Source organism: Anabrus simplex, chromosome 6, assembly GCF_040414725.1.
Source record: "Anabrus simplex isolate iqAnaSimp1 chromosome 6, ASM4041472v1, whole genome shotgun sequence".
NCBI classification, from domain to species: Eukaryota; Metazoa; Arthropoda; class Insecta; order Orthoptera; family Tettigoniidae; genus Anabrus; species Anabrus simplex.
The window spans coordinates 75,984,163-76,010,601 of record NC_090270.1 but is presented as its reverse complement, the minus strand read 5'-3'; the positions used below and the strand labels follow the sequence as shown (position 1 = coordinate 76,010,601).

The window sequence follows — 26,439 nt, the reverse complement described above, 5'->3', positions numbered from 1 at the left end:
CAAAAGTTCAAATTAAGTCTACCCGTGTCAGATAAGCGAAGGTCGGATGAGTGAGACTCTACTGTATATAGATAACAAAGTGCTGGTATTTCACTCCAATCTACTTCTACACCTTGTAGGAAGACACTGCAGAGCTGCTGTTATAGGAGTATCTATTATTATTATTATTAATTTTTTTTTTGCTAGGGGCTTTACGTCGCACCGACACAGATAGGTCTTATGGCGACGATGGGATAGGAAAGGACTAGGAGTTGGAAGGAAGCGGCTGTGGCCTTAATTAAGGTACAGCCCCAGCATTTGCCTGGTGTGAAAATGGGAAACCATGGAAAACCATTTTAGGGCTGCCGATAGTGGGATTCGAACCTACTATCTCCCGGATGCAAGCTCACAGCCGCGTGCCTCTACGCGCATTTATTATTATTATTATTATTATTGTGCCGGGCGGTACACCTCCACGCCGCTAGTTCAAATATCGCGCCAATTGAAACTCCTCTACAGGAGAAAGCCTGAACTTTAAAAAACTGTATTAACTCAACAGTTTCTCTGAAGATGGCTCTGTGTGAATTTTGATGTGTTTTTGTTTGTAATTGATCAAGAAGTGTGGACGTTCTCTACCAGATGTCTCTACTAAAAACTATGATTACGCACTCTGGTGCGAAGGAATGAACTTTCTTGAAGAAATTTTGTATTCAAAAGTTGTTGTCTTTACTAAATTTTGTTCTTTTATTTTTTGGGTTGGCAATATTAATCCTTCCTTCTGCCAATTTTGAACTTAGCCAATCCCAAATTTCTTTAATTAATTTTCCTCCAATCATTGCTTTCTTCTTCAAATTTCCATGTGTAATTATTTGTCTACCAATAAAAGGTCTCGAATTTTCCACGAGAGTATAAAAACTGCTGATTTTCTTGTCTCGGGGCCACTTCAGTAACATGTAACTCAGTGTGTGAATATGTAGCAGGGGGCGGGAAGCGCCTCTTTCTTCAAGCAGCAGTTCTTCTACAAGGTAATGGCCTTTTAACATCTTTATTTCTTGCTAGCTCAGCAGTCTAACTCTCGGGGAGGGTTTGAATCCTTTAATATGTAACCCATCTTTTTAAAATGTAAATTCCTTTTCTGTCTATGTAAAATCTACAAATCTCTTTCACTGTAAAGCGGGGATAGAGAGTGCTTTACCCTCTCGAACTCCCCTTCATTCTGAAATTGAGGTGACCACGTTTTTATAACCGTTTCTTCTCTTCCTTAATGTATTAAAGTTTTCTCATACGGCCCCTGTGTATCGGCCTAGAGCCACTTAGGTTTTAAAAGTGTATTTGGAGTGCAAGTTCACGCCTCCAGTTCTCTCTATACTTTGGGCCAGTAACTTAACCTGTTGTTTTATTTTCATTGCGAAGGCCCTGTAGGTTGGGTATTAAATACCCCTGTTTCTTTGTGTGCCTTGAGGGCAGATAGAAGTGAAATTCGTTGTGGCCTTTGATAGGCTTGAACTTTGAGAGCGGGTCTGCTCTTTCCTAAATTTGATTTCTGTGTGCCTCTAGGAGGCTTAACATTGTAATTTGGAGCGAGTGCTCCTTGGCACGATGGGGTTTTCTGCCCCTTTGTTCAATTTTGTACCTTGGTAAAGTTGGGCTAATAGCTCAAGGATTGTGATTGTGGGGCTCGAAGCCCAGACCTTGTAATAATCCCCTAACACTTGTAATTTCTTTGTATCTGATTTTGGCTTGTTGTTGGCTTGTTAAGTTTTCAAATTCTATGTTACCATTGTTAACATTTGTTGAAATTTTAATTCATCTTTCGAACTTGTAGTTAGACCCATTCCAGCCTGCACCTTCTTTCACCTCTGCTGTTCCACAGATACCTCGGAACAAGTGGTAGCAGAGCGTGGTTTCGATCCACAGATCACTGGGTTATGGGCCCAGCACGCTTCCACTGATACACCCTGCCACATACTGGACATCGACCACCATCCTTTCCTTTATTAGCAGCCTCCTGCATGCTTGAAGTGACGAGTCCATGTGAACCAAGCAAATGCCTCTCCAATCCTTGATCTGTGAAGAATCTTTTTTTTTTTTTTTGCTAGTGGCTTTACGTCGCACCGACACAGATAGGTCTTATGGCGACGATGGGATAGGAAAGGCCTAGGAGTTGGAAGGAAGCGGCCGTGGCCTTAATTAAGGTACAGCCCCAGCATTTGCCTGGTGTGAAAATGGGAAACCACGGAAAACCATCTTCAGGGCTGCCGATAGTGGGATTCGAACCAACTATCTCCCGGATGCAAGCTCACAGCCGCGCGCCTCTACGTACACGGCCAACTCGCCCGGTGTGAAGAATCTAAACTGACACTTCTGACAATTCAGTGGTGGCCTATTATAGATCATTTTCGGGTGGATTTTAACTTTATGGATCCACTGCATGTGATTTCGCAGCTGTTCCAAGTCCTTAATGTATCCGTCACAGATTTCACAGATGACAAATGTGGCTTTATTAGACAAGTTGCCTGGATGGCCTGGAAGTCCTGCTTGGCCAGTATGCTTAGTGTGCATAGGATTAGGCAGCGTTCCAGTAGGCTGCCTAGGAAGTGGAGTAATTGAAATGCTAGGCTGCTGAAGAAGCTTTGCAGCTGGATTCTTGTTGTTTGCAGCACTCTGTATCGTGATGGAATTATTGCCTGCTGCTATGTTGGGCACCAGGACAACAGGGGTGGGTACAGATGAGCTAGCACTGGCTGCACTAGGTGGCATCAATGTAAGTCGTGGCACAGAAGGAACGTTACCCAGCATCATTGGCATCTCCTGGCCTTGACTGCCCACCACCTGATAAATCTGACTGCCAGCAATCTCATATGTAGCAGGTAGTAACACCTGAGGCTGAGATGAAGGACCACCAGGTCGATACATCATATTTTGCCGGATCTGCGTAGGTGCAATCGGTTGCTGCTGAGGGACCTTCATGTCCGACATATATCTGCTATGAATGGGAGGTCGGCCTCTGCCACGGCCCATAGGATTAGGTGGTGAACCCATTGCTGCTCCAGGTATTAACTTCGGTAACAAAGGATGCTGGGCATTCTTGTTGGCAGCCATAGCTTGCTAAGCAGCAGCACCAAGCCCAAGAGCAGTGGGATGGCTTCGGGCAATACGAGGAATCTTTGCAGGAGGCTCCCAGTCAGGTGGTGGTTTTTGATTCTTTTCAGGCTTGTGTTTCTTAGAACAGGACATCAAATGGCGAGTCAGTTTACCTTTCTGATTGTCTTCAAATGGACAGTTTGGACATTGATGGAAAGCAGGAGCACGTTCCAAATGACCACGAACATTATGTTCGGCCTCCATGTGGAATAATATATCGTGTGGACTACGAACTTCCAAAGGACAAAAGTTACACCGATAAACATAATTACGCATGTGAGGGGTTTCTAAGTGTTGAGCCATAACCAAAGTTGATTCCGTCTTAAAACTACAATACTCGCATTTCCTTTGTTCTAAATGGAATGGCTCATTATTTCCTTTACTAAGTTCTAGGTTCTTTATCACAGAATTAATAGCGAACTGTGTAGTGGCATTGCCCTTACCACCTTCACGCACACGTTTTCTCTTCTGATAACGCAATAACTCTGCACATATTCCTGAACTAAATTAACACCTATTTGGGAGAAAAATTTTCCGAGTGGGTTATCAATATACGTTGGCACCTTTTGCACCTTATCCTTATCTTTCTCACTGTCAGGTTTTGATTCACTCTTCCCCCCACTTGACGCAGGAGTTGATGTTTCTGAACCCTTACTTTCAGCTTTGTCTTCACCAGTCTTAAGAGAATCACCAGAACCTTCCTTATTATTTTCACTATCTCCCTTCTTCTCAGATTGACTTTCTACAGATTTTTGGTCGAGGTCCCCAGTTTCTGGTTTCCTTTCCTTTTCTCCATCTTTCTTGTCATCTGTAGAACTAACTTTGGCATCATTACACTCCTCCTTTTCTTCCACTTTTGTCTCCCCATCAGGAACCTTTGTAGTCTCCTTTAGTGGATCACCCTTTTCTTCATCAATTCGTTCTTCCTTCTTCACATCAACAGTGCTGGTTTCAGACTTTGTAGAATCACCTTTTCCAGACTCTTAAATTCTCAGCAGAAGATTTTTCAGACATAGAACCTGCAACAGACGCTTCTGCAGCTTTCTCTTTCTCTTCTGCAGCACCCTTTTCAGCTGCAAGTTTGCGTGCCAATTCCTCTTTTTCCTCTTTCTCTTTCAGCTGTTGTACTCTACTGCAACCGTGCCTCCAAATTGCACATTTCTAATTGTTAATTCATAGATTAATTCCTCCTTGCGCAAATAGCCGGAATGAAGGACATCGCGAGGGCCGGGCATGATGACAGAACTTTACACATTTAGAAAAATCGAAAAAATCCAGTGACGGAGAAAATTGTTAGAGTTCGAACCAAAAGCAATATGTAGCCATCAAAAGGGGCTAAATTGAGACCCATTCAACCACGCTCTGCTACTACTTGTTCCGAGGTATCTGTGGAACAGCAGAGGTGAAAGAAGGTGCGGGCTGGAATGGGTCTAACTACAAGTTCGAAAGATGAATTAAAATTTCAACAAAGGTTAACAATGGTAACATAGAATTTGAAAACTTAACAAGCCAACAACAAGCCAAAATCAGATACAAAGAAATTACAAGTGTTAGGGGATTATTACAAGGTCTGGGCTTCGAGCCCCACAATCACAATCCTTGAGCTATTAGCCCAACTTTACCAAGGTACAAAATTGAACAAAGGGGCAGAAAACCCCATCGTGCCAAGGAGCACTCGCTCCAAATTACAATGTTAAGCCTCCTAGAGGCACACAGAAATCAAATTTAGGAAAGAGCAGACCCGCTCTCAAAGTTCAAGCCTATCAAAGGCCACAACGAATTTCACTTCTATCTGCCCTCAAGGCACACAAAGAAACAGGGGTATTTAATACCCAACCTACAGGGCCTTCGCAATGAAAATAAAACAACAGGTTAAGTTACTGGCCCAAAGTATAGAGAGAACTGGAGGCGTGAACTTGCACTCCAAATACACTTTTAAAACCTAAGTGGCTCTAGGCCGATACACAGGGGCCGTATGAGAAAACTTTAATACATTAAGGAAGAGAAGAAACGGTTATAAAAACGTGGTCACCTCAATTTCAGAATGAAGGGGAGTTCGAGAGGGTAAAGCACTCTCTATCCCCGCTTTACAGTGAAAGAGATTTGTAGATTTTACATAGACAGAAAAGGAATTTACATTTTAAAAAGATGGGTTACATATTAAAGGATTCAAACCCTCCCCGAGAGTTAGACTGCTGAGCTAGCAAGAAATAAAGATGTTAAAAGGCCATTACCTTGTAGAAGAACTGCTGCTTGAAGAAAGAGGCGCTTCCCGCCCCCTGCTACATATTCACACACTGAGTTACATGTTACTGAAGTGGGCCCGAGACAAGAAAATCAGCAGTTTTTATACTCTTGTGGAAAATTCGAGACCTTTCAGGAATGAGTAGACACCCCCCCCCCCATTTTATTGGTAGACAAATAATTACACATGAAAATTCGAAGAAGAAAGCAATGATTGGAGGAAAATTAATTAAAGAAATTTGGGATTGGCTAAGTTCAAAACTGGCAGAAGGAAGGATTAATATTGCCAACCCAAAAAATAAAAGAACAAAATTTAGTAAAGACAACAACTTTTGAATACAAAATTTCTTCAAGAAAGGTCATTCCTTCGCACTAGAGTGCGTAATCATAGTTTTTAGTAGAGACATCTGGTAGAGAACGTCCACACTTCTTGATCAATTACAAACAAAAACACATCAAAATTCACACAGAGCCATCTTCGGAGAAACTGTTGAGTTAATACAGTTTTTTAAAGTTCAGGCTTTCTCCCGTAGAGGAGTTTCAATTGGTGCAATATTTGAACTAGCGGCGTGGAGGTGTACTGCCCGGTACTATTATTATTATTATTATTATTATTATTATTATTATTATTCATACATAGCCTCTGGAAAGGCTTGATGGCAACCTAATGAGGATGAAATGAACAGTGAAGACATCATAAACACTCAGTCCTCAAGCCAGGGGAATTAAGAGTATAAGAAGGTTGATTCCAAGAATTGAACTGGGGCTATCAGACCAAAGGTAAGCATTCCATCCATTTAGTCACAAAGCTGGCCTTTAATCTGCTAAACCCCACTGATCAGCTGTTGAGTAACAGCAGTGGCAGAGGCCAAGGGTAGTAGCTTGTGAAACAGCCTTGACAACACAGCAGACTATTCCTATTGCCTGCAGCTCAAAATGGTCCAGGCTTGACTTTCACTAAACCAACAATCGTAAGTCTAGTTGTAGCCCATGTCTTGATCCCAGCATACGCCACAGACCTTCTTGTAATTGCCCTTCCACCTTTCTTCTCTTTCTCTTTCCCAGCACCCTCAAATATTTTTACCATCTGAGATATGAATGTGATTCCTCGATAATTACCACACATCTTCTTTCCCCCTCCTTATTTTAATTATTTTTTACAATTTGTTTTACATCGCACCGACACAGACAGATCTTATGGCAATGATGGGATAGGGAAAGCCTTGGAGTGGGAAGGAAGCGGACATGGCCTTAATTAAGGTACAGCCCCAGCATTTGCCTGGTGTGAAAATGGGAAACCATGGAAAACAATCTTCAGGGCTGCCAACAGTGGGGTCTGAGCCCACTATCTCCCGGATGCTAGCTCTCAGCTGGGTGCCGCTAACCGCCCCCTCTTTAAATTGAGGTTTTATTACTCCTTAACTCTAGTCATTTGGTACTGGTTTTTCTTTTCAAATACATCTAAATAGCCTATACACCATCTGATTTGTGTTTCATAGTTGGCGTAGGGATGTGGCAACCCCATTGCCCAGCGGGTAACCACTGCTATTTGTTTTACGTTGCACTGACCCAGATAGGTCCTATGGCGATGGTGGGATAGGAAAGGCCTAGGAATTGGAAGGAAGCGGCTGTGGCCTTAATTATGGTACAGCCCCAGCATTTGCCTGGTGTGAAAATGGGAAACCACGGAAAACCATCTTCAGAGCTGCCGACAGTGGGGCTCGAACCCACTATCTCCCGATTACTGGATACTGGCCGCACTTAAGCGACTGCAGCTATCAAGCTCGGTGGTAACCACTACAATTAGCCTCCTGACTATAGGCGGGTAAACCATGAAACTGACATGAGAAAATGCACGTCACACACCTACCAACTAGTGCATAATAAAACATTAATGCAAAGATCCATGATAGGCCTAGCAAGCCAGTGGTAGAATATCAACCAAAAGTAACAAAGCCTTTGTGCAGATCTGCCAGGTATGACAGCCAAAATGGCTCCAATGATAGAAAAATATAACTGGGACTATTAATGTAGTATCCTTAGAATACGATGCAAGAATTCAGGAAATCACCAGGAATGACAGAGAGAAACATACCGATAATGGGACTGAGTGAAATAAGAAAAATAAAGATAAAAAAAGGGAGTAACAGTAAGGTGCAGGAGAGGGTATATAAAATGTGGTCAGAAAGAGACAAAAGAAGAAATGGTGTTGCAATAATACTGGCTAAAGAACAGGCCAATAAACTACTCAATGCGGATTGTGTTTGCAACAGAATAATTAAAGTTCAATTAATGATGGAAAGAAATATCCTTGATATAATACGGGTTTACGCTCCTTAAATAGATTGTGAAATAGATGAAAAGGAAGAGTTTATCACTAAACTGGAGGATGGTGTAACATCTAACAAGACTATGATTATAGGAGACTTTAATGATAGAGGAGGATATGAAACTGTTACAGGAAGCCATGGAGATCACAGAAATAATGAAGGGGAGATATTATTGGACATGGGTCTGGGAAATAAAAGGATCATTGGTATAAGAAAAAAGATAGTCACAAGTTTACCAGATACAGTTGGAACTTGCAACAGAAATCCATAATTGATTACATAATAATAACGGAAGAAATCAGAAGACACTTGACAGACTTGAAAGTGATACCAAGCATTATAGTCCAGCCACCAGCTGTCCGGCTCTGACGTTTCTCAGACATTGTTACCGATTTTGAACCGTGCGATATAAACTAACGCAAACTCCTAAAATATTTCACACATACGTAATCAGATTCTGTGTTAATGCAATGGAAATGCATACTAAAATATGCAAAAATTACCTCTAATATATTGAAAAACAAGAATAATGTAATCACAATAATAGTCTGTCCCCATGATGTAGGATGTAGGGGGTGACACGTCTGCCTGTCACCCGGCGGCCCCGGGTTCGATTTCCAGCCGGGTCAGAGGTTTTTAAATTGTAATAATTAATATCCCTGGACTGGGGACTGGGTGTTTGTGACGTCCTTAATCTTCCTTTCCTCACACACAACATCCCACACTACCACCATTCCAATTAAACACAGGTTCAATACAATATGGTGCCAGTAGGTGCAGAAGATCCACATGGGTCGACGCCCCGAAAATTAGCATTTAAAAAAAAATCACAATAATAAAATGTTCCAATAAAAATTAACCGCACTCCAGGAAGAGCATAAATATAATAACGAAACATTCCAGTCAAAATTAAGCACACTCCAAGATCAGTGTTAATACAATAACAAAACATTCCAGTCAAAATTAAGCACATTCAGGGAATAGAATAACTATAACTAAGCAACAGTAGACTATAAATGTAATACACTGACTGACAGAGCAAATGCAACACCAAGAAGGAGTGGTTCGAAAGGGATGAAAGTTGGGGAAAAAACAGAGACGGCACGGACGAATAATTGATGTTTATTTCAAACCGATATGCAGGTTACACAATGCGCATGGCATCGACTCAGTAGGATGTAGGACCACCGCGAGCGGTGATGCACGCAGAAACACGTCGAGGTACAGAGTCAATAAGAGTGCGGATGGTGTCCTGAGGGATGGTTCTCCATTCTCTGTCAACCATTTGCCACAGTTGGTTGTCCGTACGAGGCTGGGGCAGAGTTTGCAAACGGCGTCCAATGAGATCCCACACGTGTTCGATTGGTGAGAGATCCGGAGAGTACGCTGGCCACGGAAGCATCTGTACACCTCGTAGAGCCTGTTGGGAGATGCGAGCAGTGTGTGGGCGGGCATTATCCTGCTGAAACAGAGCATTGGGCAGCCCCTGAAGGTACGGGAGTGCCACCGGCCGCAGCACATGCTGCACGTAGCGGTGGGCATTTAACGTGCCTTGAATACGCACTAGAGGTGACGTGGAATCATACGCAATAGCGCCCCAAACCATGATGCCGCGTTGTCTAGCGGTAGGGCGCTCCACAGTTACTGCCGGATTTGACCTTTCTCTACGCCGACGCCACACTCGTCTGCGGTGACTATCACTGACAGAACAGAAGCGTGACTCATCGGAGAACACGACGTTCCGCCATTCCCTCATCCAAGTCGCTCTAGCCCGGCACCATGCCAGGCGTGCACGTCTATGCTGTGGAGTCAATGGTAGTCTTCTGAGCGGACGCCGGGAGTGCAGGCCTCCTTCAACCAATCGACGGGAAATTGTTCTGGTCGATATTGGAACAGCCAGAGTGTCTTGCACATGCTGAAGAATGGCGGTTGACGTGGCGTGCGGGGCTGCCACCGCTTGGCGGCTGATGCGCCGATCCTCGCGTGCTGATGTCACTCGGGCTGCGCCTGGACCCCTCGCATGTGCCACATGTCCCTGCACCAACCATCTTCGCCACAGGCGCTGCACCGTGGACACATCCCTATGGGTATCGGCTGCGATTTGACGAAGCGACCAACCTGCCCTTCTCAGCCCGATCACCATACCCCTCGTAAAGTCGTCTGTCTGCTGGAAATGCCTCCGTTGACGGCGGCCTGGCATTCTTAGCTATACACGTGTCCTGTGGCACACGACAACACGTTCTACAATGACTGTCGGCTGAGAAATCACGGTACGAAGTGGGCCATTCGCCAACGCCGTGTCCCATTTATCGTTCGCTACGTGCACAGCACAGCGGCGCATTTCACATCATGAGCATACCTCAGTGAAGTCAGTCTACCCTGCAATTGGCATAAAGTTCTGACCACTCCTTCTTGGTGTTGCATTTGCTCTGTCAGTCAGTGTATAAAATAATAACATTAAAACCCCAACTCTGCAAATAGTATCACCGTAATTAAAATAAGTCAGAATAAAAAATAAAACCCTGAGAACTGTATCACCATGGTAATAAAAACGTCGCTCTTACAATAAAACTTCTACATGCTCATAGAATAGTAGTGCCAAAATAATAAAATATTGCAATAAAAAGAAACAATTATGTACTTGCATTAACTAATCCAAAGGAAATACACCAAGTTCTCTCAGTATTTTACTTAAATTGGTCATTCCACCACTGAATAAGTGAGATTCTTCCAAAGAGGAAAGTAGTTTATCATGTGTGGGAAATTCCCTCCTCATGTAAGAACTATAAATATGTCGCTTTATCGCATCCTTCTGAAATACATTTATTAATGTCTTGGGACAATGTCTTGGTCTTTGTTTTTCAGGAGTACGCAGCACTTCAGAAGGTGTAGTAAGATCCACTGGACACTTTTCTTTTGTTACACTTTTCACAGTCGTCCTACCTACTTTTAAAGCGTCACAAACTTGACCCACCACTTTTGTAACAGGAAGAAGAGGCCCACCACTATCACGCTCTTTCTCAAAATAATCACGTAGCCGGTATTTAAATTCACAGTCTTGGCTCTTATAAACTGATTTTTTTCTTAGTCGTTCCCAATGAGCCACTGGCATTGTCGCAATAACAAAAACAAGTGGCTTACACACACTGTGAAAACATGCACTTCATGCAGGCTACTGAGGCCACGTGTTTCTCTTAAAACAAGTGGCATCACCGCACCGGCAGTACACAGGACATATGGCGACATGAACGGTGATTGGTACTTGTTGTTAAATCTTAAATCTGGCGTGCCAGTGACGCCAGGCATTGCAAACCGTGACAATTATTCTAACCCCTAGCAGAACCTTAGTATTCTTTGTGGTGAAATAACAAATTAAAATAATAACATGAAATCAACGAAGGGTGTTGGTCTCAGCGATTTATTATTAAAAACATACGGCACAGTATAAATTTGTAATAGTGTTTTCAAGGTTATGTCTATAGTTTCAAATCGCCACAAGTTGGCAGTACCGTACTCTCCTCTCTCTTTTCTTTACACCACAATCTGTCAGGGCCAGACAGCCAGCGGCTGGACTGTAATTTCGACGGTGACCACAGACTATTGGTGGGAACTTTGATGAAATTCAGAAATGGTAAATGTGGGGGAAAGACAGGCTAGAATCAAATGCTGGAAAATAAAAGATAGAGAAATCCAAGAGATATATAGGGAAAGGATTAAAACTGAACTTCATAAATATGAGAGAGAGGATACTGAGGATGGAGAAGGTTCAAACAGGCTTTAATTAAAGCAGCAGAAGAAACATGTGAAAGGACATCAACAAAAGTCATACACAAAGAAAATCCATGGTGGAATGAGAGAATTGCAGAAGCAGTCAAGAAGAAGAAGAGTGCATGGAGAGAATGGTTCAGAAACAGAACGGAATATAATAGAGACAAATAGAAATGACTAAGCACAGCAGCAAGGAAAATGATAGCACTGGCTAAAAAAAGTTGCAGAAGAGATAGAAGAGTATTATAAAAATTACAAGGAAATATTATACTGCATATTAGGTAACAGAAGGAAGCAAAAAGAAAATACATCAGAAGTCATCAACAAAGATGGAAAAAACCGTGTGGAAAGAAAAAGAAGTTTTGTGAGTATGGAAAGAATACTTCCAAAATCTATATGAAGGGCAAAATGAAACAAATGAACTCAAGTAATAAGATGAAGAAAAAAGAAATATCACCATTACAGTGGAAGAGCCATATAAACGATCAGAAGAAACAGGAAGAGAAGTTCCACAAAAGTCAGATGTAGAAAAAACTGTATTAGAAATGAAAAAATGACAAAGCTCCTGCAATAGATGACATCGCAGTGGAAATGATAAAAGCTGCAGGACCTACTGGAATGCAGTGGCTGTATAGAATAATAAAGATAGCACAGACTGACGGCGAGATTCCTGATGATCGGACAAGGGCAATTGTTGTACCCATTTTTAAAAGCGGTAATAAGGCACTTCGTGAAAACTACAGAGGAATAGTATTACTGCGTCATTGCATGAAGATTTATGAAAAGATAATTTTACAACATTTCATGAACAAGATAGATTTGCAATTAAGAGAAGAACAATAACGATTTAGACCTGGGAGATCAACTATTGATGCCATATTTACAGCTAGACAAGTAGTAGAAAAGATATGGGAATTTGGGAAAGACATTGCAGTTTCATTCATAGATATACAAAAGGCTAATGAAATGGTTAGAAGAGAAGAGATATGGCAAGGTCTGTACAGAATGGAATTGTCAAGAGAAATGCAATTCAGAATTAGAAACATGTATAACAAATGTCTGAACTGTGTTATAATACATGGCAAAAAAAATCAAAATGGTTTAGAAGAGACAGAGGAGTTCAACAAGGAAGTGTACTTTCACCAGTGCTCTTTAATATAGTGATGAACAAATTCCACCATTCTACAGTCCCAAGTCCGGAATGGGAAAGAAGGAGGGTTAGCCGGCTTGGCAACAAGCTGTAAAAACTGCTAACGCCGAGTGTCGAGCGACGGTAAATAATTCGACCCCCCATAAGGGCCAATGGCTTCGGGTAGATGAGCCCCTATGGGTGGGGTGATGGTCCCCTCAGTGTAGGAAATGACACTGGAACCCATCATCTGTGTCTTTGGCCCAAATGGCAAAGCTGACAGAGAAACCTCCTTTTCGTGGTTCGCAGTGGTCGTGGAGGCGGATGAGGTTATGCCAGATGGACTGGCTGTGAAGGCACAACTCAATGGTATTTAGAGTCTGCGCAAGTCGGTTACTGTCATGGTACTATAACCTGCATGTTGCATTTCATTTGTGCCGCAGTGTATAGTTCCGAGATCATAGTGTGTGGGTCACTTTGTTGCAAGCTGTGATCCACCTTAAACAAAGTTCCAATTAAGGCCGCTTCCTTCCCAGTCCTAGCCCTTTCCTATCCCATTGTCGCCACAACACCTATCTGTGTTGGTGCGATGTAAAGCAAATAGCAAAAAACAAAGTTCCCCTTGTGGCACTTTTTCCTGCTGTCACGCCCTTCAACTCAAGTCCAACGGCGATGGGATAAGGATGGTGGCTGCAGGTTTTCGGGTGAAACTAGAAGCCTCTAGTTCGGACCTACACATTGGCAGCAGATGTGTGATGGTCGTCTTTTTGAGACCCCGTGACCACTCTGGAATTTGGTCCTGCATCTGTGTTTGGGCAGGCCTATTTAGGATCACTGCTGCCCACGACTGAATGGGGAAGGTCCTAGAAAAATGTGGGGTAAACATCGGTAGTCACACTCTCAGCCGGCTGGGAGGCCGTACCCCGTGGGTCACCCCTTATGCGGACGAAAAACGAAGATTACCAAAATTCTGATTATAGGAACCTGGAATGTTCGAACCCTACTTCATTTGAATGACAATAACAACCCAAGAGGAAAACAGCACTTGTCACCCATGAGCTTGGACGAATGAACATTGATATCGCTGCCTTAAGTGAAACCAGACTGTCCAGCGAAGCAGGCTACACAATCTTATTGAAGGGAAAAGATGAGGGAGAATACTGCATTAATGGTGTTGGATTCGCTGTGAAGACCACACTGGTGAATTAAAAATGAAATGGCGTAAGGCTTTAAGTGCCGGGAGTGTTCGAAGACATGTTCGGCTCGCCAGGTGCAGGTCTTTCGATTTGACTCCCTTAGGCAACCTGCGTGTCATGATGAGGATGAAATTATGATGAAGACGACACATACACCCAGCTCCCGTGCCAGCAAAATTAACCAATGATGGTTAAAATTCCCGACCCTGCCGGGAATCGAACCCGGGACCCCTGTGACCAAAGGCCAGCATGCTAATCTTTTAGCTATGGAGCCGGACATTGGTGAATGATTATCAGCTACTCTCTGAATCCCACTCTCTGGAGCCAAATCTATGACACTCATCTCCACATATGCTCCCACCTTGGATGCTGATGTAGAAGGTAAGGACCAATTCTACAACCTGCTGAGCACTACCATCACCAAAGTACCACCAAGAGACAAACTCTTACTACTTGGCGATTTCAATGTCAAAGTTGGTAAAGATCACCAATTATGGGGCAATGTGATGGGAAAACATGGACTTGGCAACTGTAATGACAATGGTCTACTGCTCCTTGGTGTATGTGCTGAACATGAACTCTTTATTACTAATACTCAGTTCCACCCGCCGTTTCGCTACAAGATCACTTGGATGCATCCTCACTCAAAGCACTGGCACATCCTTGACTATATCATCACCAAGCAATGTGATATCCTTCTTACAAGGACTGCAAGAAACGTCGATGACTGCTGGACAGATTGTAAGCTCCTTTTTTGCCGGTTGAGAATCTCAATCTGTCGCAAACCAAAACGATCCATCCATAACCTGCCTAGAAAGAAATTCAATACTTCTAAACATGAAATTGAATCCATTGCTACAGATTACAGAAATTCAATCTCAAACAAACTGGCTAGTCATCCAGTCAGCAGTGATAGTACAAATCAGGAATGGGCCATTCTTCAGAAGGTCATCACTGAGTCAGCTGAGGAAACAATTGGTTTTGTGAGGAAAAACAGACAAGACTGGTTTGATGAAAATAATGAAGAAATTTAATGTCTGATCAATGCCAAATGGGAAGCCCATCTATCATATCTTCAAGATCTGTTTTCCAATGTGAAGAAATCATCTTTCTTGGAACTTAGAGAAAAATGTCAGGCACAAATTAGGGAAATCAAGAATAACTAGTGGCAACAAAAAAGCTGAAGAACTGCAAAAACTATCTGAAGCCCGTGACCTGCAAAACTTCTATGCTGGCATAAAGAAGATATATGGTCCAATTTGATCTTCATCGGGGTCGCTGAAGACTGCTGACAACTCCATAATTTTAACTGATAATGGAGAAATTTTAGAGCGTTGGAAACATTTCTCCAGGCTTCTAAATCGTGTCTCCAATGTCACTGAGGACTTTCTTCGTAATGTCCCTCAGCAGCCCCAACAGCCCTGGATGGCAGTTCCATGTACATACAGAGATTTCACCAAAGCACTCGATCAACTAAAACCAAGAAAGGCTCCTGGTCCTGATAACATCCCTCTGGAACTGATACAAAATGGAGGTATATCCTTGAAGACTAGACTTTTCACACTTATCCTCTTGATTTGGGAAACTCGAGAAGTACCTGACGACTTGAAGAATGCTACAATCATCACTATCTTCCAGAAAGGCGATCATAGTGTAGATGAGAACTTTAAGGTAAAGGTTTAAAACACAATTGGCCTAGTATAAAAAAAGAAAACGATGTTATCACCACCCTAGTAGAAGTAGAGACGAATATTCCAAAACTCCCTCTGGAACTACAAAAGGACACCAGATACGACATAAATAAGAAACTTCCAACACTAATTGAAGGCTTAAATAAAAATGCTGTTCTCAATCATTCAAAATTAATTAAATAAGTAAAAAACAAAATAAAAGATAACATAATAGTAACTAAAGCCGATAAAGGAGGGACTACTGTTCTAATAGATAAGAAAGATTACATTGAAAAAATGGAAGAATTTTTCACAAATGAGACACACAATATTCAATAAAGACCCCACAATAAGAATCCAATGAAATTTAAAAACACTATTAAAGAATTCCACATTTTTACTCAATGAACAAGAACAACAAAAACTAATCCTTATGAACCCTAAAACTCCCACAGCCAGAGCATTGCCTAAATTACACAAGAAAAACACACTCATACGCCGAATCATCAACTGTACAAATAGTCCGACATATAAAACCTCAAAATATATCCACTATTTTCTAAAAAAGCATTACAGGTTTAACAATAAACCCCCTTTATAAATTTAATAGACTTCTGTGAAATTTAAAAAAATTCAATAGACTTCTGTGTTATTTAAAAAAAATTCACCTTACTATCAAACCACATTATGTGCTCTTTTGACATTACTAATATGTATTCTAATGTACCAACAAAGGAAACTGTAAATATTATCAAAGACAACCTCGCAAAACACAGCAACCTCAGCAAACTTGAATTAGAAGACTTCATAAAAATCCTAAACTTCGTGCTAAAAAACAACTACAGTGAAACTCTGTTAAGAAGTTTTTCAAGGGACTGAAAAAAAAAAAAAAACTTCTTAAGCAGGAAACTTCTTAAAAGGGGTAATGCCCAAAAACTTATTCTGTACTTTGAAATACATGTGAAACATACAGCCAACAGATTTCCTTGTTTGTGAACAATACCGAAATAGGCCGATATATAAGAGCTGCTATCAGAAAGCCACAATATAAAAATTAGATTATCATGTCAATATTTTTAGAGATAAAGTAAAATAGTTGAACATATCATATTAGAAATATATTTGATAAGGGAAGGGAACATATTATATAAAACCTTGCACAAGAGATAAGAAGAAATACTAAGAACATTAAAACGGTAAACAGGAACTGTACATAATGTAAATTCTGTACTGCATTAGACATTAAATACATTTTCAAACACACAAGTCTAGACTCCTACTTGGAAAAGAAACTGTCTTGGGGTTGACTGTTTCAGGTTTTTACTGCATTCTTGAAGTATAAACCTCTCCATATCCCACATTGCCTTTATGTGTTCTGAGGCACACTGGCTGAACGTTCCATAAACCGCCTCAGTTTTTCAAAGCAGATGCTTGCCTCACTGCAAGATGGTCTTGGGGGATTCTCTTCCTCAACCTCTTCTTCTTCAATCTCCTCATCTCCTGCCCGAGTTTCCTTGCAGATCTGATCGATGGCCTGCTCCTCGCAAGTGATTACCATTGCATAAAATCAGCTTCATGGGCATATCGCACTTCAATAGATTGAATTGAGTGATTACCATATCATCAATGGCAGTGAAGTCGTTGAAACTACTGGCAATCTCCATCTTCTCCTGTATAGTTTTCCAGCACAAAGGCTGTTCATCACCAACTTTCATAACATTGCTGTTGGTACCACCACCGAAGCCTGCTTTCTTGAAGCAATTTGCTATTATTACAGGCTCCACTGAATCCCACGATGAGGCAATGAAGTACATTGTGTCCAAAAGAGATGGTTTGTAGATAGGTTTGCCTGCTTCCATGCGTAGCAGCATATGGCGCACAACTGATTTTCGGTACCTTTGCTTCAATACCTTATCGATTCTTTGGTCCATGGGCTGTAGTACCGATGTAGTATTCAGTGGAATGAGCACGGGCAGTGGTCCGTAAACACCACAATCTTCCTGTTCTGGCTCCCCATTTTCGCATCTAAAGCCTGCATATACTCTTCAAACAGGGAACTTGTCATCCAAGCTGACTTGTTGCTGGAGTACTTGCACGGTAAATTCCTGACATTTTTTTAAAATAACGTGGCTTCCTAGACTTCCCTATCATCAGTTGAGGTAGTTTTTCAGTTTCTTCCATATTAGCACCAACCAATACCGTAACTAGCACTTTACTTAATTTTACCTCATGGCAAGATTCTCCCTTCAAATCTAGAGACATATCCAGAATAAGCTGGTAAAAAAGTGTGAATTCATCGAGATTAAAAATGTTGCAAGGTTTGCTTATTTTCCTTCCACGCTTCCCTTTTAGCAGCAAGTTTTTTGGTTTTTGTTTTTTACCAAGCTCGATAGCTGCAGTTGCTTAAGTGCGGCCAGCATTCGGGAGATAGTAGGTTCGAACCCCACTGTCGGCAGCACTGAAGATGGTTTTCCGTGGTTTCCCATTTTCACACCAGGCCACGGACGCTTCCTTCTCACTCCTGTCCCATCGTTGCCATAAGACTATATGTGTCGGTGCGACGTAAAGCAAATAGCAAAAAAAAAAAAAAAAAAAAAAAAGAAGAGTTAACAATGCGGGTTCTTTCTTCGCTATAATGTCGTTCAAAGTGGACGGCGGCATCCCCAGCTCCTTTGCCAAAGTAACATGGGAAAGTTTAGATGACTCCACTTTCCTTGTAATCTCCACTTTGTCTTTTATTGTTAGTGCCTTTCGCTTGATCTTTCCTGTGAGTTCCGCTCATTTTCACTTAAAACGTTTGTATGTTGATAGTACAAGTACAACTAACTTTGCCGACTCCTATTCATACTAATTATGACGCTACCCTATGCTTGGCAATACGTAGCTTAGGCTTACAAGACGCAAAGACAAGACGTGTACTACAGTTTGTTAGCATGTGCTTTCTATCTTCCTCACACCTCCAACAACTGCTTCAAGGAAATGACAGCAAATGGGAAATCTGGCAACTTATTCTTAGAGATTCTTAGAACCTAGGCCTAAATCGCCCCTGCATTCCTACTGGTTGTCACGGCAACGGGCGTAGTTTCTGGCTGTTTCGCAAGTACCGTATGGCCAAGCCAGTATTGAGTTTATTTTCCTGCTTCAATTCCCTTCATGCTATAGGGAATGAAGAAAAGAAACACAGGTTCGAAGTTGCAGAAATGAGTGCATGGAAAAGTATCTGGGGTATTACGTGGGAGTGATAAAGGTGCAGTAGCAACGCGTTAGCACATCTAAACGTAAACAGTTTCTTTCCCAGCGAGAATTTTATTTCATGTCTCCTCATCCTTATGCTACGTTCTAATAATGCGATGTAATAATTACGAGTGACACGATAATACAATGTTTAGCTCATATAAAGGTAAAATTAAAAATAACTTTCAATTTTATACCAACACGTGGTATTGCAATGCCTCTGTGTGCCTCCCACCAACATCCAGTTGGCTATCAACATTCATTCAACTTCGTAGACGATCGGAATCTTTTGGCCGGCTGTTTGGCGGCATGTGTATCAGCTGGCAAGTCGGCTGTTTCCTACATAGAGTCGGGAAGTTGTTTTCGTTCACCTCACTAATAATGGACACGGAAAATCTTCTCAGTTTAGTTCAAAAACATAATTTCCTCTACGACAAGACCCATATGTATTATTGCAACAACAACGTAAGAGAGAATGCCTGGAAGGAAATGAAAAATCAAACAGGTTAGAATATTCAATTTTGTGGTCGATTAACAGTAATGTTGTGGACAAATACACTTAACGGTTTTTAATTAATGTTTAGGCCACCTCGATTAACGACTTCATCCTGTCATGGCCTACAAATTACTGCATTAAAGTTTTATCAAACCATCCATTGCGTGCTTTGTTTCCCACGTAGAATCCCGTTCGATTCTATTCTGCTAGATGGAACGGTGGAGTGGAAATTTCGACTGATGGGTTCGATTCGATTCCAGAAGGTGAGAGTGAACATCTGGTGTCCGTGTTGTCAGAGCATGACGTCGTATGACCTGGCAAGCCCACACAGGTTCTGTGACACCAGATACACACCGCGAGCGGTCTAACACAGAATGCAACTTGCGCGGAGACTGGAGAGTTCTAACCATGGGCTGCTTTGAGCGCACATTTTCTATCTCAAGGGGCTCCAAAATCTGAACTGTTTAACCGGGAAATATATTTACAACAGAACACTTTAAACGGGAAAAATATACATATATCTTAATACAACTGATCAAGGGACACTTCTTAGGCAGGAAAACTTCTTATGCGGGAACTTCTTAACGGAGTTTCACTGTATTTCACTTTTAATGGTAAAATTTACCATCAACCTAGACCAAAATATTCCAAGGAAGATCAAGTCAATGGATACTTAAATTTCATAGATCTCACAGTAACTCACATTAATGGCAACTTTGACATTCAAATTTACAGAAGACCTACTCGCACCCCATTAACAATCAAAAATACTTCTTTACATCCTAACTCCCATATATTGGCCACTTTTCACAGTTTAATTTACAGTGATTTAAAAATCCCTCTAACACCCAAGAACCTTGAAACAGAACTAAATTATATAAAGGATTTAGTAAAAATCAATGGATATAAACCTGAAATGATTAACCATTTAATAAATAAGGTCAAATTCAAATTAACAACAAACCTCATCCCTGACAAACCCAAAAAATCCAAATTCGTTACCTTCACCTACAACAACCCAAACTTTCATGAGGTCTTGAACCCAATAAAAACAAAAAATACGAGTATAGCTTTTAAGACAACAAACACTAACCAAAAATTATTTTTTAATCACAACACAGTCAATTGAAGCAAAAACATTTACTCAGGCTCAGGCATATACAGGCTCACCTGCACGCAATGCAACGTCTCTTATATTGGTCAAACAGGCCGGAGTTTTCAAACTAGGTACTTAGAACACTATAATGCCAATAAGCACAATAAATTTTCAGCTATGAGCTCCCATATGAAAGAAACAGGACATCACTTCACAATGATAGAACAAGACCTCACAATTACTAAAAGAGTAGACAAAAGAAAGTTGATGAATGAACTTGAAACCATCTACATATTTTTGGACCAATACTACTACAAAAATCTAAACCTTAATGATTTAACTGAAGTTAAGAATCCATTATATGAAAGTTTACCCAAATTATTACAAACTCTAAATTCAAAACATAACTACATTCTTAAAAATCTTAAATTAACATCTTCTACAACTTCCACTACTTTAACTAACATAACTCTCTTCATGTCCGCCCCCGCAAATCTCCCGCAACTCAACAAGAGTCCCTCCCTGTCCAACCATGCAAATCTCTCGCAACCAACAACACATAAACTTAACGCCCCACCTAACCCCTCCCCTCCACCACACCCTCCTCCGCCAATCTCACATCGATACAATACTAGAAGCACAAGTGTCAGTCATTCAATGCTACCATAGCAACTGATTAACACCATAACAGTCCAAGAAATAAATGAACATACACATAACATTGTTTTCTTCAACTAACCTTTCCAAAACTGATTTACATCTTAACAGACGAAAGGGTAAGTGTTTATACATTCTCCATTTTTTCTTTTTAAACCCACATTCTCTTCAAAAATACCTTTCCTAAGCATTCACTCTCCTCTTGTTACAGACTTCATACCAAAAAGCTCTAATCAATGTCAATATACCTTCAACTTTCGCTCCTTCAAGCAAGATAAATACGACTATAGACAGCCGAATACCTTTCCTTGCTCCCACAACTACTTAAAGAAGACTGTTATCTTATTGTAACACATTCGAATTTTACTCCTTCAAGCCAGTAAAATAAAACTATAGACAGCTGAACAGCTACTTAAGAAGTCTGTTGTATTATCTTAACATATGAAATTAACATCTTTAACAGTCTATCAGCTTTACTTTTTCTTATCCTCCAATAGGAATATTCAAGAAAAGACATTTCTATTTCATTATAAAAATTGAGCTGTTTATTGCTCTACCCTCAACAGTTTTTGGGCGCATTGACTCAGCGCTCTGGAAAGTGTAATCTTGTGAACTTGTGACATGCAGCTTGATACTACGATTTTAACCACAGACATTCTAATAATTTCATCTTGGACAAACACCTGGATTGATATCCTCTTTTTACGATTTGTAAGAACAATCAGGATCCTGATTATTTTTTTTTTCTAGGGGCTTTACGTCGCACTGACACAGATAGGCCTTATGGCGACGATGGGATAGGAAAGGCCTAGGAGCTGGAAGGAAGCGGCCGTGGCCTTAATTAAGGTACAGCCCCAGCATTTGCCTGGTGTGAAAATGGGAAACCACGGAAAACCATCTTCAGGGCTGCCGATAGTGGGATTCGAACCTATTATCTCCCGGATGCAAGCTCACAGCCGCGCGCCTCTACGCGCACGGCCAACTCGCCCGGTGGATCCTGATTATTCACGTTACAGGTTTGAGTTTGAGGCTGATAATGCCCTTAATATTGTGACCTTATCGGTCATGTACATATTTATTTATTATTATTTGGCAGTGAAAAACCTTTGTAAAGCTCCCTCGTACTTGTTACAAAAAGTTGCATTAGGTTGCGCCTGCTTACACAACCTTTGTAGCCTGCTAAACACCACTCCGTCTTAACTAAAAGAATACACGGATAGAGAGAGAGAGAGGAGAAAATGTCAAGCCAGAAAAATCGATAATGATACCTTCACCCGTTAAAAAAATGCCCGAAACACGATGTTGCCAGCTTGCAAGTTGCATTTGTATGATGAGATTTCGAGACATGCATAATATTTAATATAGGAAACCTCGGGATGATGTTATATGATTTCATTATAGACATCTGCCAAAATTCCAATTCTTTATAATATATTAACGTGTGGAAAAATACGCGATTATTGCATTATATAACAAGCTAAGCGTCAGGATGCTTACTTTGTACGCAGCACCCTCATGGAGGACATTGTAGGGGCATTATTTTGATAATTAATTTTAAATAAATGGCCGAACAATCCAGGTTCCGCACATAACCAGACTACTTAAGAATCTGAGTCACACGTTTGAGTGTATTACCAATGTCATATGACACGTGGAACTATTAATTTAAAAAAGTAGTGGGGATTTGCTACTGTCTCTTGCATGAGTGGGGGAAAGTTTATAAAAGGAATGGCGGTGATGACAACAGTATCCACTTGACGCGAAGGATCCAAGGCAGAACCACGGTTTGATGGTGTTCTTATTTATTTAGTATTTCAGACTGCAAATATACAGTTTACATCTTCGAGAATATTATAATTGTCTACAAACAATAGAATTTTAAAAAAGTTGAAGTTATGTGACCGCAAGAACGGTATAATTGTAATTTTTTTTAAAAAGTGATGGAACAAGTGTTAATTTCATTAAAGTGTTACAATTGTATTTTTTTTGTGTTGAAGTGACGCAACAAGTGTTAATCTCATAAAAGCTGTTATAAGTGTAGAAGATAACCATTGGATTATGAACGCGCTCAGAGGGAGTAGCAATGGACATGAACCCGTGACCAACGTCAACACCATGGAAGCTTAAAAAGGAAAAATGAGGGTCTTTCCCAGGACCCGAACCTTGGATTATTACAAAATGATGATAAGTACTAAAATGAAATAATTTTTCTAAATAAATGCGCGGTTATTCAATATGCAGATCACATAAATTAGGTTAGAAATGTAAATTGCATGTATTTTTGATTTAGAGAGAGAACTTGTGAGTGGTCTTGATATTCATTTATATTCATTTCATGGAATTAATAGTCTACTCCATGGGTTTAAAAATATATATAATTAACGTAATGCATGTATTTGATGTGATGATAAAATATTAGTTAGTCTGAGAGTGCTTAGATTAGGTAAAAGTAATAGAATATTGATTTGTTTTGGTACTGAGCCAAACAGTAATTTTGTATAATTTATTTACGTGATATCCAAGCTTATTATGATAATGCATGGTGATTATGCTTTCAAATTTGGACTATCGGCTGTTAACATCAGGATAGGAAGGCACTCTTATTTTCACGTAATTTGCATAATAATATTTGTAGATGGCTGTATTAATTATATGCGTAACTTGTGACATGCCTGGACATCGAACAAACGCCCTCCTATTGAGATTAGCATTTTCCTTTAATGTCGAATATTTTCCCTTTCTGTATATGAGAATATGTTTAAAAATCCATATTTGATTTTATTGGTTTGAGTTTAAAATGTAGGAAAAACCTAGGCTGTATTCTGTAATCGGATGGAAGCAAACCTGGTCATTCTAATTCTGAGGATGTGAATATGATAAGATAAAAGGTGGCCTGATATTGAGTTAAAGAATTGTGAAAAGGCAGTGAACTAATAAGCCAGTGGAGCTTTGGAAATATGATATGAGAATATGTAATGAAATGAGATTATTTAACAAATATGTGTTCCAAGGGAAACAATTTGGTTTCACCTTGAGATGTTGAAAGGATATTTCTGCCACACCAGTCCATTATTTGCTAGGGCATTGACGTCCAGAGATTTACAACCTGAGGGGAGACGGAAGAGGGCTTGCCCCTTGTAGAGGATTACTGTATACTGTATTGTTCGAGCTATTCCACTTAGAATGAAGGCAGCGATTATAGTTTAAAGGATTCTTTCACTTTTCCATGTAAGATTTTATAATAATATTTAACTAACTGGAACGCCAGTATTATTATTTATTTGTTGACCCTATGATTAATTAAAAAAGGGAGTTTTTATAGACCCGTTTGTCGATGCCATCCTGGATATCATCGGTTCGAGTTCTGAGGCAACCATGGATTTTTGTTGTCACATAATTTTTTTTTATCCAACCGATTGCATGTGTATATTGTTTATTGTTTCTTTTCATATTATATGTACATATTTTCCTCTTTTATACGTTCTTTTAGTCGTGTTTTACTCTTTATGTGGATGACAAATCGAGTTTTATTTCCGTAATTTTTGTCAATGGATTCATTGGGATGTGGGTTCGATTTCTGGACCCGACATCAGTCATTTTATTTTGATTAGGATTTTATCGACTAGTATTCACTTATTCTTTGTTTACTTTTTGTAATATAATTAATTTAGCTAGGTGACCACTTCAAGTTATCTTCAATTTTTTTGTTGTATAAATAATTGTTTCTTCTGATAGTGAAGAAAGTTCTTAATGATAACTGTCGCATTTATAAGGATATTTCTGATTTTTAAAAAGTATGTTATACAAATTATAATGTAATATTTATCATCATGTCGCGAAAAAGAAAGAGGTGAAGGAGAAATTAAATTTTGACATTTTACAATTTGTATTTAGTCCATTGGACATTGCATATTCAACTATGATTATACTATAAATATTCAGGGTCAATTTTTAATTAATTTGATTTATCAAGGATCAATAAATAGGTATTTAAACTTTTGTTTGCCTGTCATTTTGCCGAATAACATTGTATCCCAAGTTTCCTTCCGTTCATTTATGCCTTTAAGCTAGTTATGTGTTATTTTCTTTGATCTTTTGCCGCAAACGCACCATGGCCCTGGGAGGTCGGTGGTTTGATTCTATGGAACGGGAGGGTGCAGTAGATCCTTGCACGGTCGGAGAAGCTTTTGCTCACCCATCATTCTGAAAAATTTTCTTTTTCGTTCTTTCCTGATGAGGTGGCATTTGACTCTAGACTAAAAAGGTCCCTTTCCATCAAGCGCCTTGGCGTATGGTGCTATATGGCGGTATCCCGAAATTTTAGGGATTATCATGCAGTCATTTGGTTCTATGCGGCAACTGGCGTGGGGTGGAAAGGTTGCATTATGGATGAAACATGTCCCTTGTAACATTTTATGATAAGATTTAATTCTTAATTTACTAGATCTCTTTGTATTGAATAGGTGGATATTAAAAATAACACTTGTAACATACTTTCTACAACTTCCACTACTTTAACTAACTACTTTAATAATGTCCAATAACGGACCATTTATATTGGTATTATAAATTTACTCATTCGGAACATATATTTCATATTCCCTATGGGAATCAACATCTATATCATCTGATGGCCAAGCAGGCATCCATTTTTGGTAACGAGACAAAGTCTCTCATAGTGCATTGGCACTGCCGGTGGCTACAATTAACCTACGCAGTGGCCTCCACGGTATGCACTAGCCAGCATCTTGGTACGTGTGCTAGGTACCAACTGATGAGCCCAGCCTAGCACACGGGGGCGAAACGCTGGCAACCAGGAATGAGTTAGCTGGAAAATTTATAATGTCCAATAACGGACCATTTATATTGGTATACTTTGTATCTACCGTGGTATATCGCTTTTGTCAAATGCAGGTAAAATTCTCGCAAGAATTCTATTAAACCGGCTGAGAGTTATCTCAGAGAGGATTTTGCCTGAGTCTCAATGTGGTTTCCGAACCTCCAGAGGCACAACAGATATGATCTTCTGTGCTAGACAACTCCAGGAAAAATGCAGAGAGCAACAGCAGCCTCTGTATTTAGTTTTCTATGATCTGGAAGAAGACTTTGATTCAGTACCAAGACATTTTGGATGCCTGAAATGCCTGGAATTGGTTTGAGCTCTTCATGATGGCACATCTGGACAGGTTCTTCATGGTAACTCAGTATCAGATTCGTTCCCAATCACTCATGGATTGAAACAAGGCTGTGCGTTTGCTCCTACACTCTTTGCACTGTACATGGCTGCCATACTGCATGAATCATCTACAAACAACTTAGGCATGGAGATTAAATTTCGTTTTGATGGAGGCCTTTACAATATGGCAAGACTTTGCTCACAGAGACGTACTCTGGTTACCCAGGTGACAGAACTGCAGTATGCTGACAACACCACATCTCCTGCTCTAACACCTGCAGAACTACAACAGCCAGTCAACTGCTTTAAAACTGCATGTG

At 40.4% G+C, this 26,439-nt stretch overlaps 2 protein-coding genes across 2 annotated transcripts in view; both read right to left on the bottom strand.

Moving 5' to 3' along the window:
• LOC136875502 (hexosaminidase D) overlaps window positions 1–26,439 on the bottom strand; it is a 70,215-nt gene that overhangs the window by 25,728 nt on the left and 18,048 nt on the right. The gene's annotated exons all lie outside the window — the stretch shown is intronic.
• Window positions 1,898–17,274, bottom strand: LOC136875376 (MOG interacting and ectopic P-granules protein 1-like). Its single transcript, XM_068228043.1, is given in 5 exon segments — window positions 1,898–2,057; window positions 2,312–3,611; window positions 3,614–4,105; window positions 16,901–16,994; window positions 17,077–17,274. Coding segments are annotated over 5 exon segments (2,244 nt in total).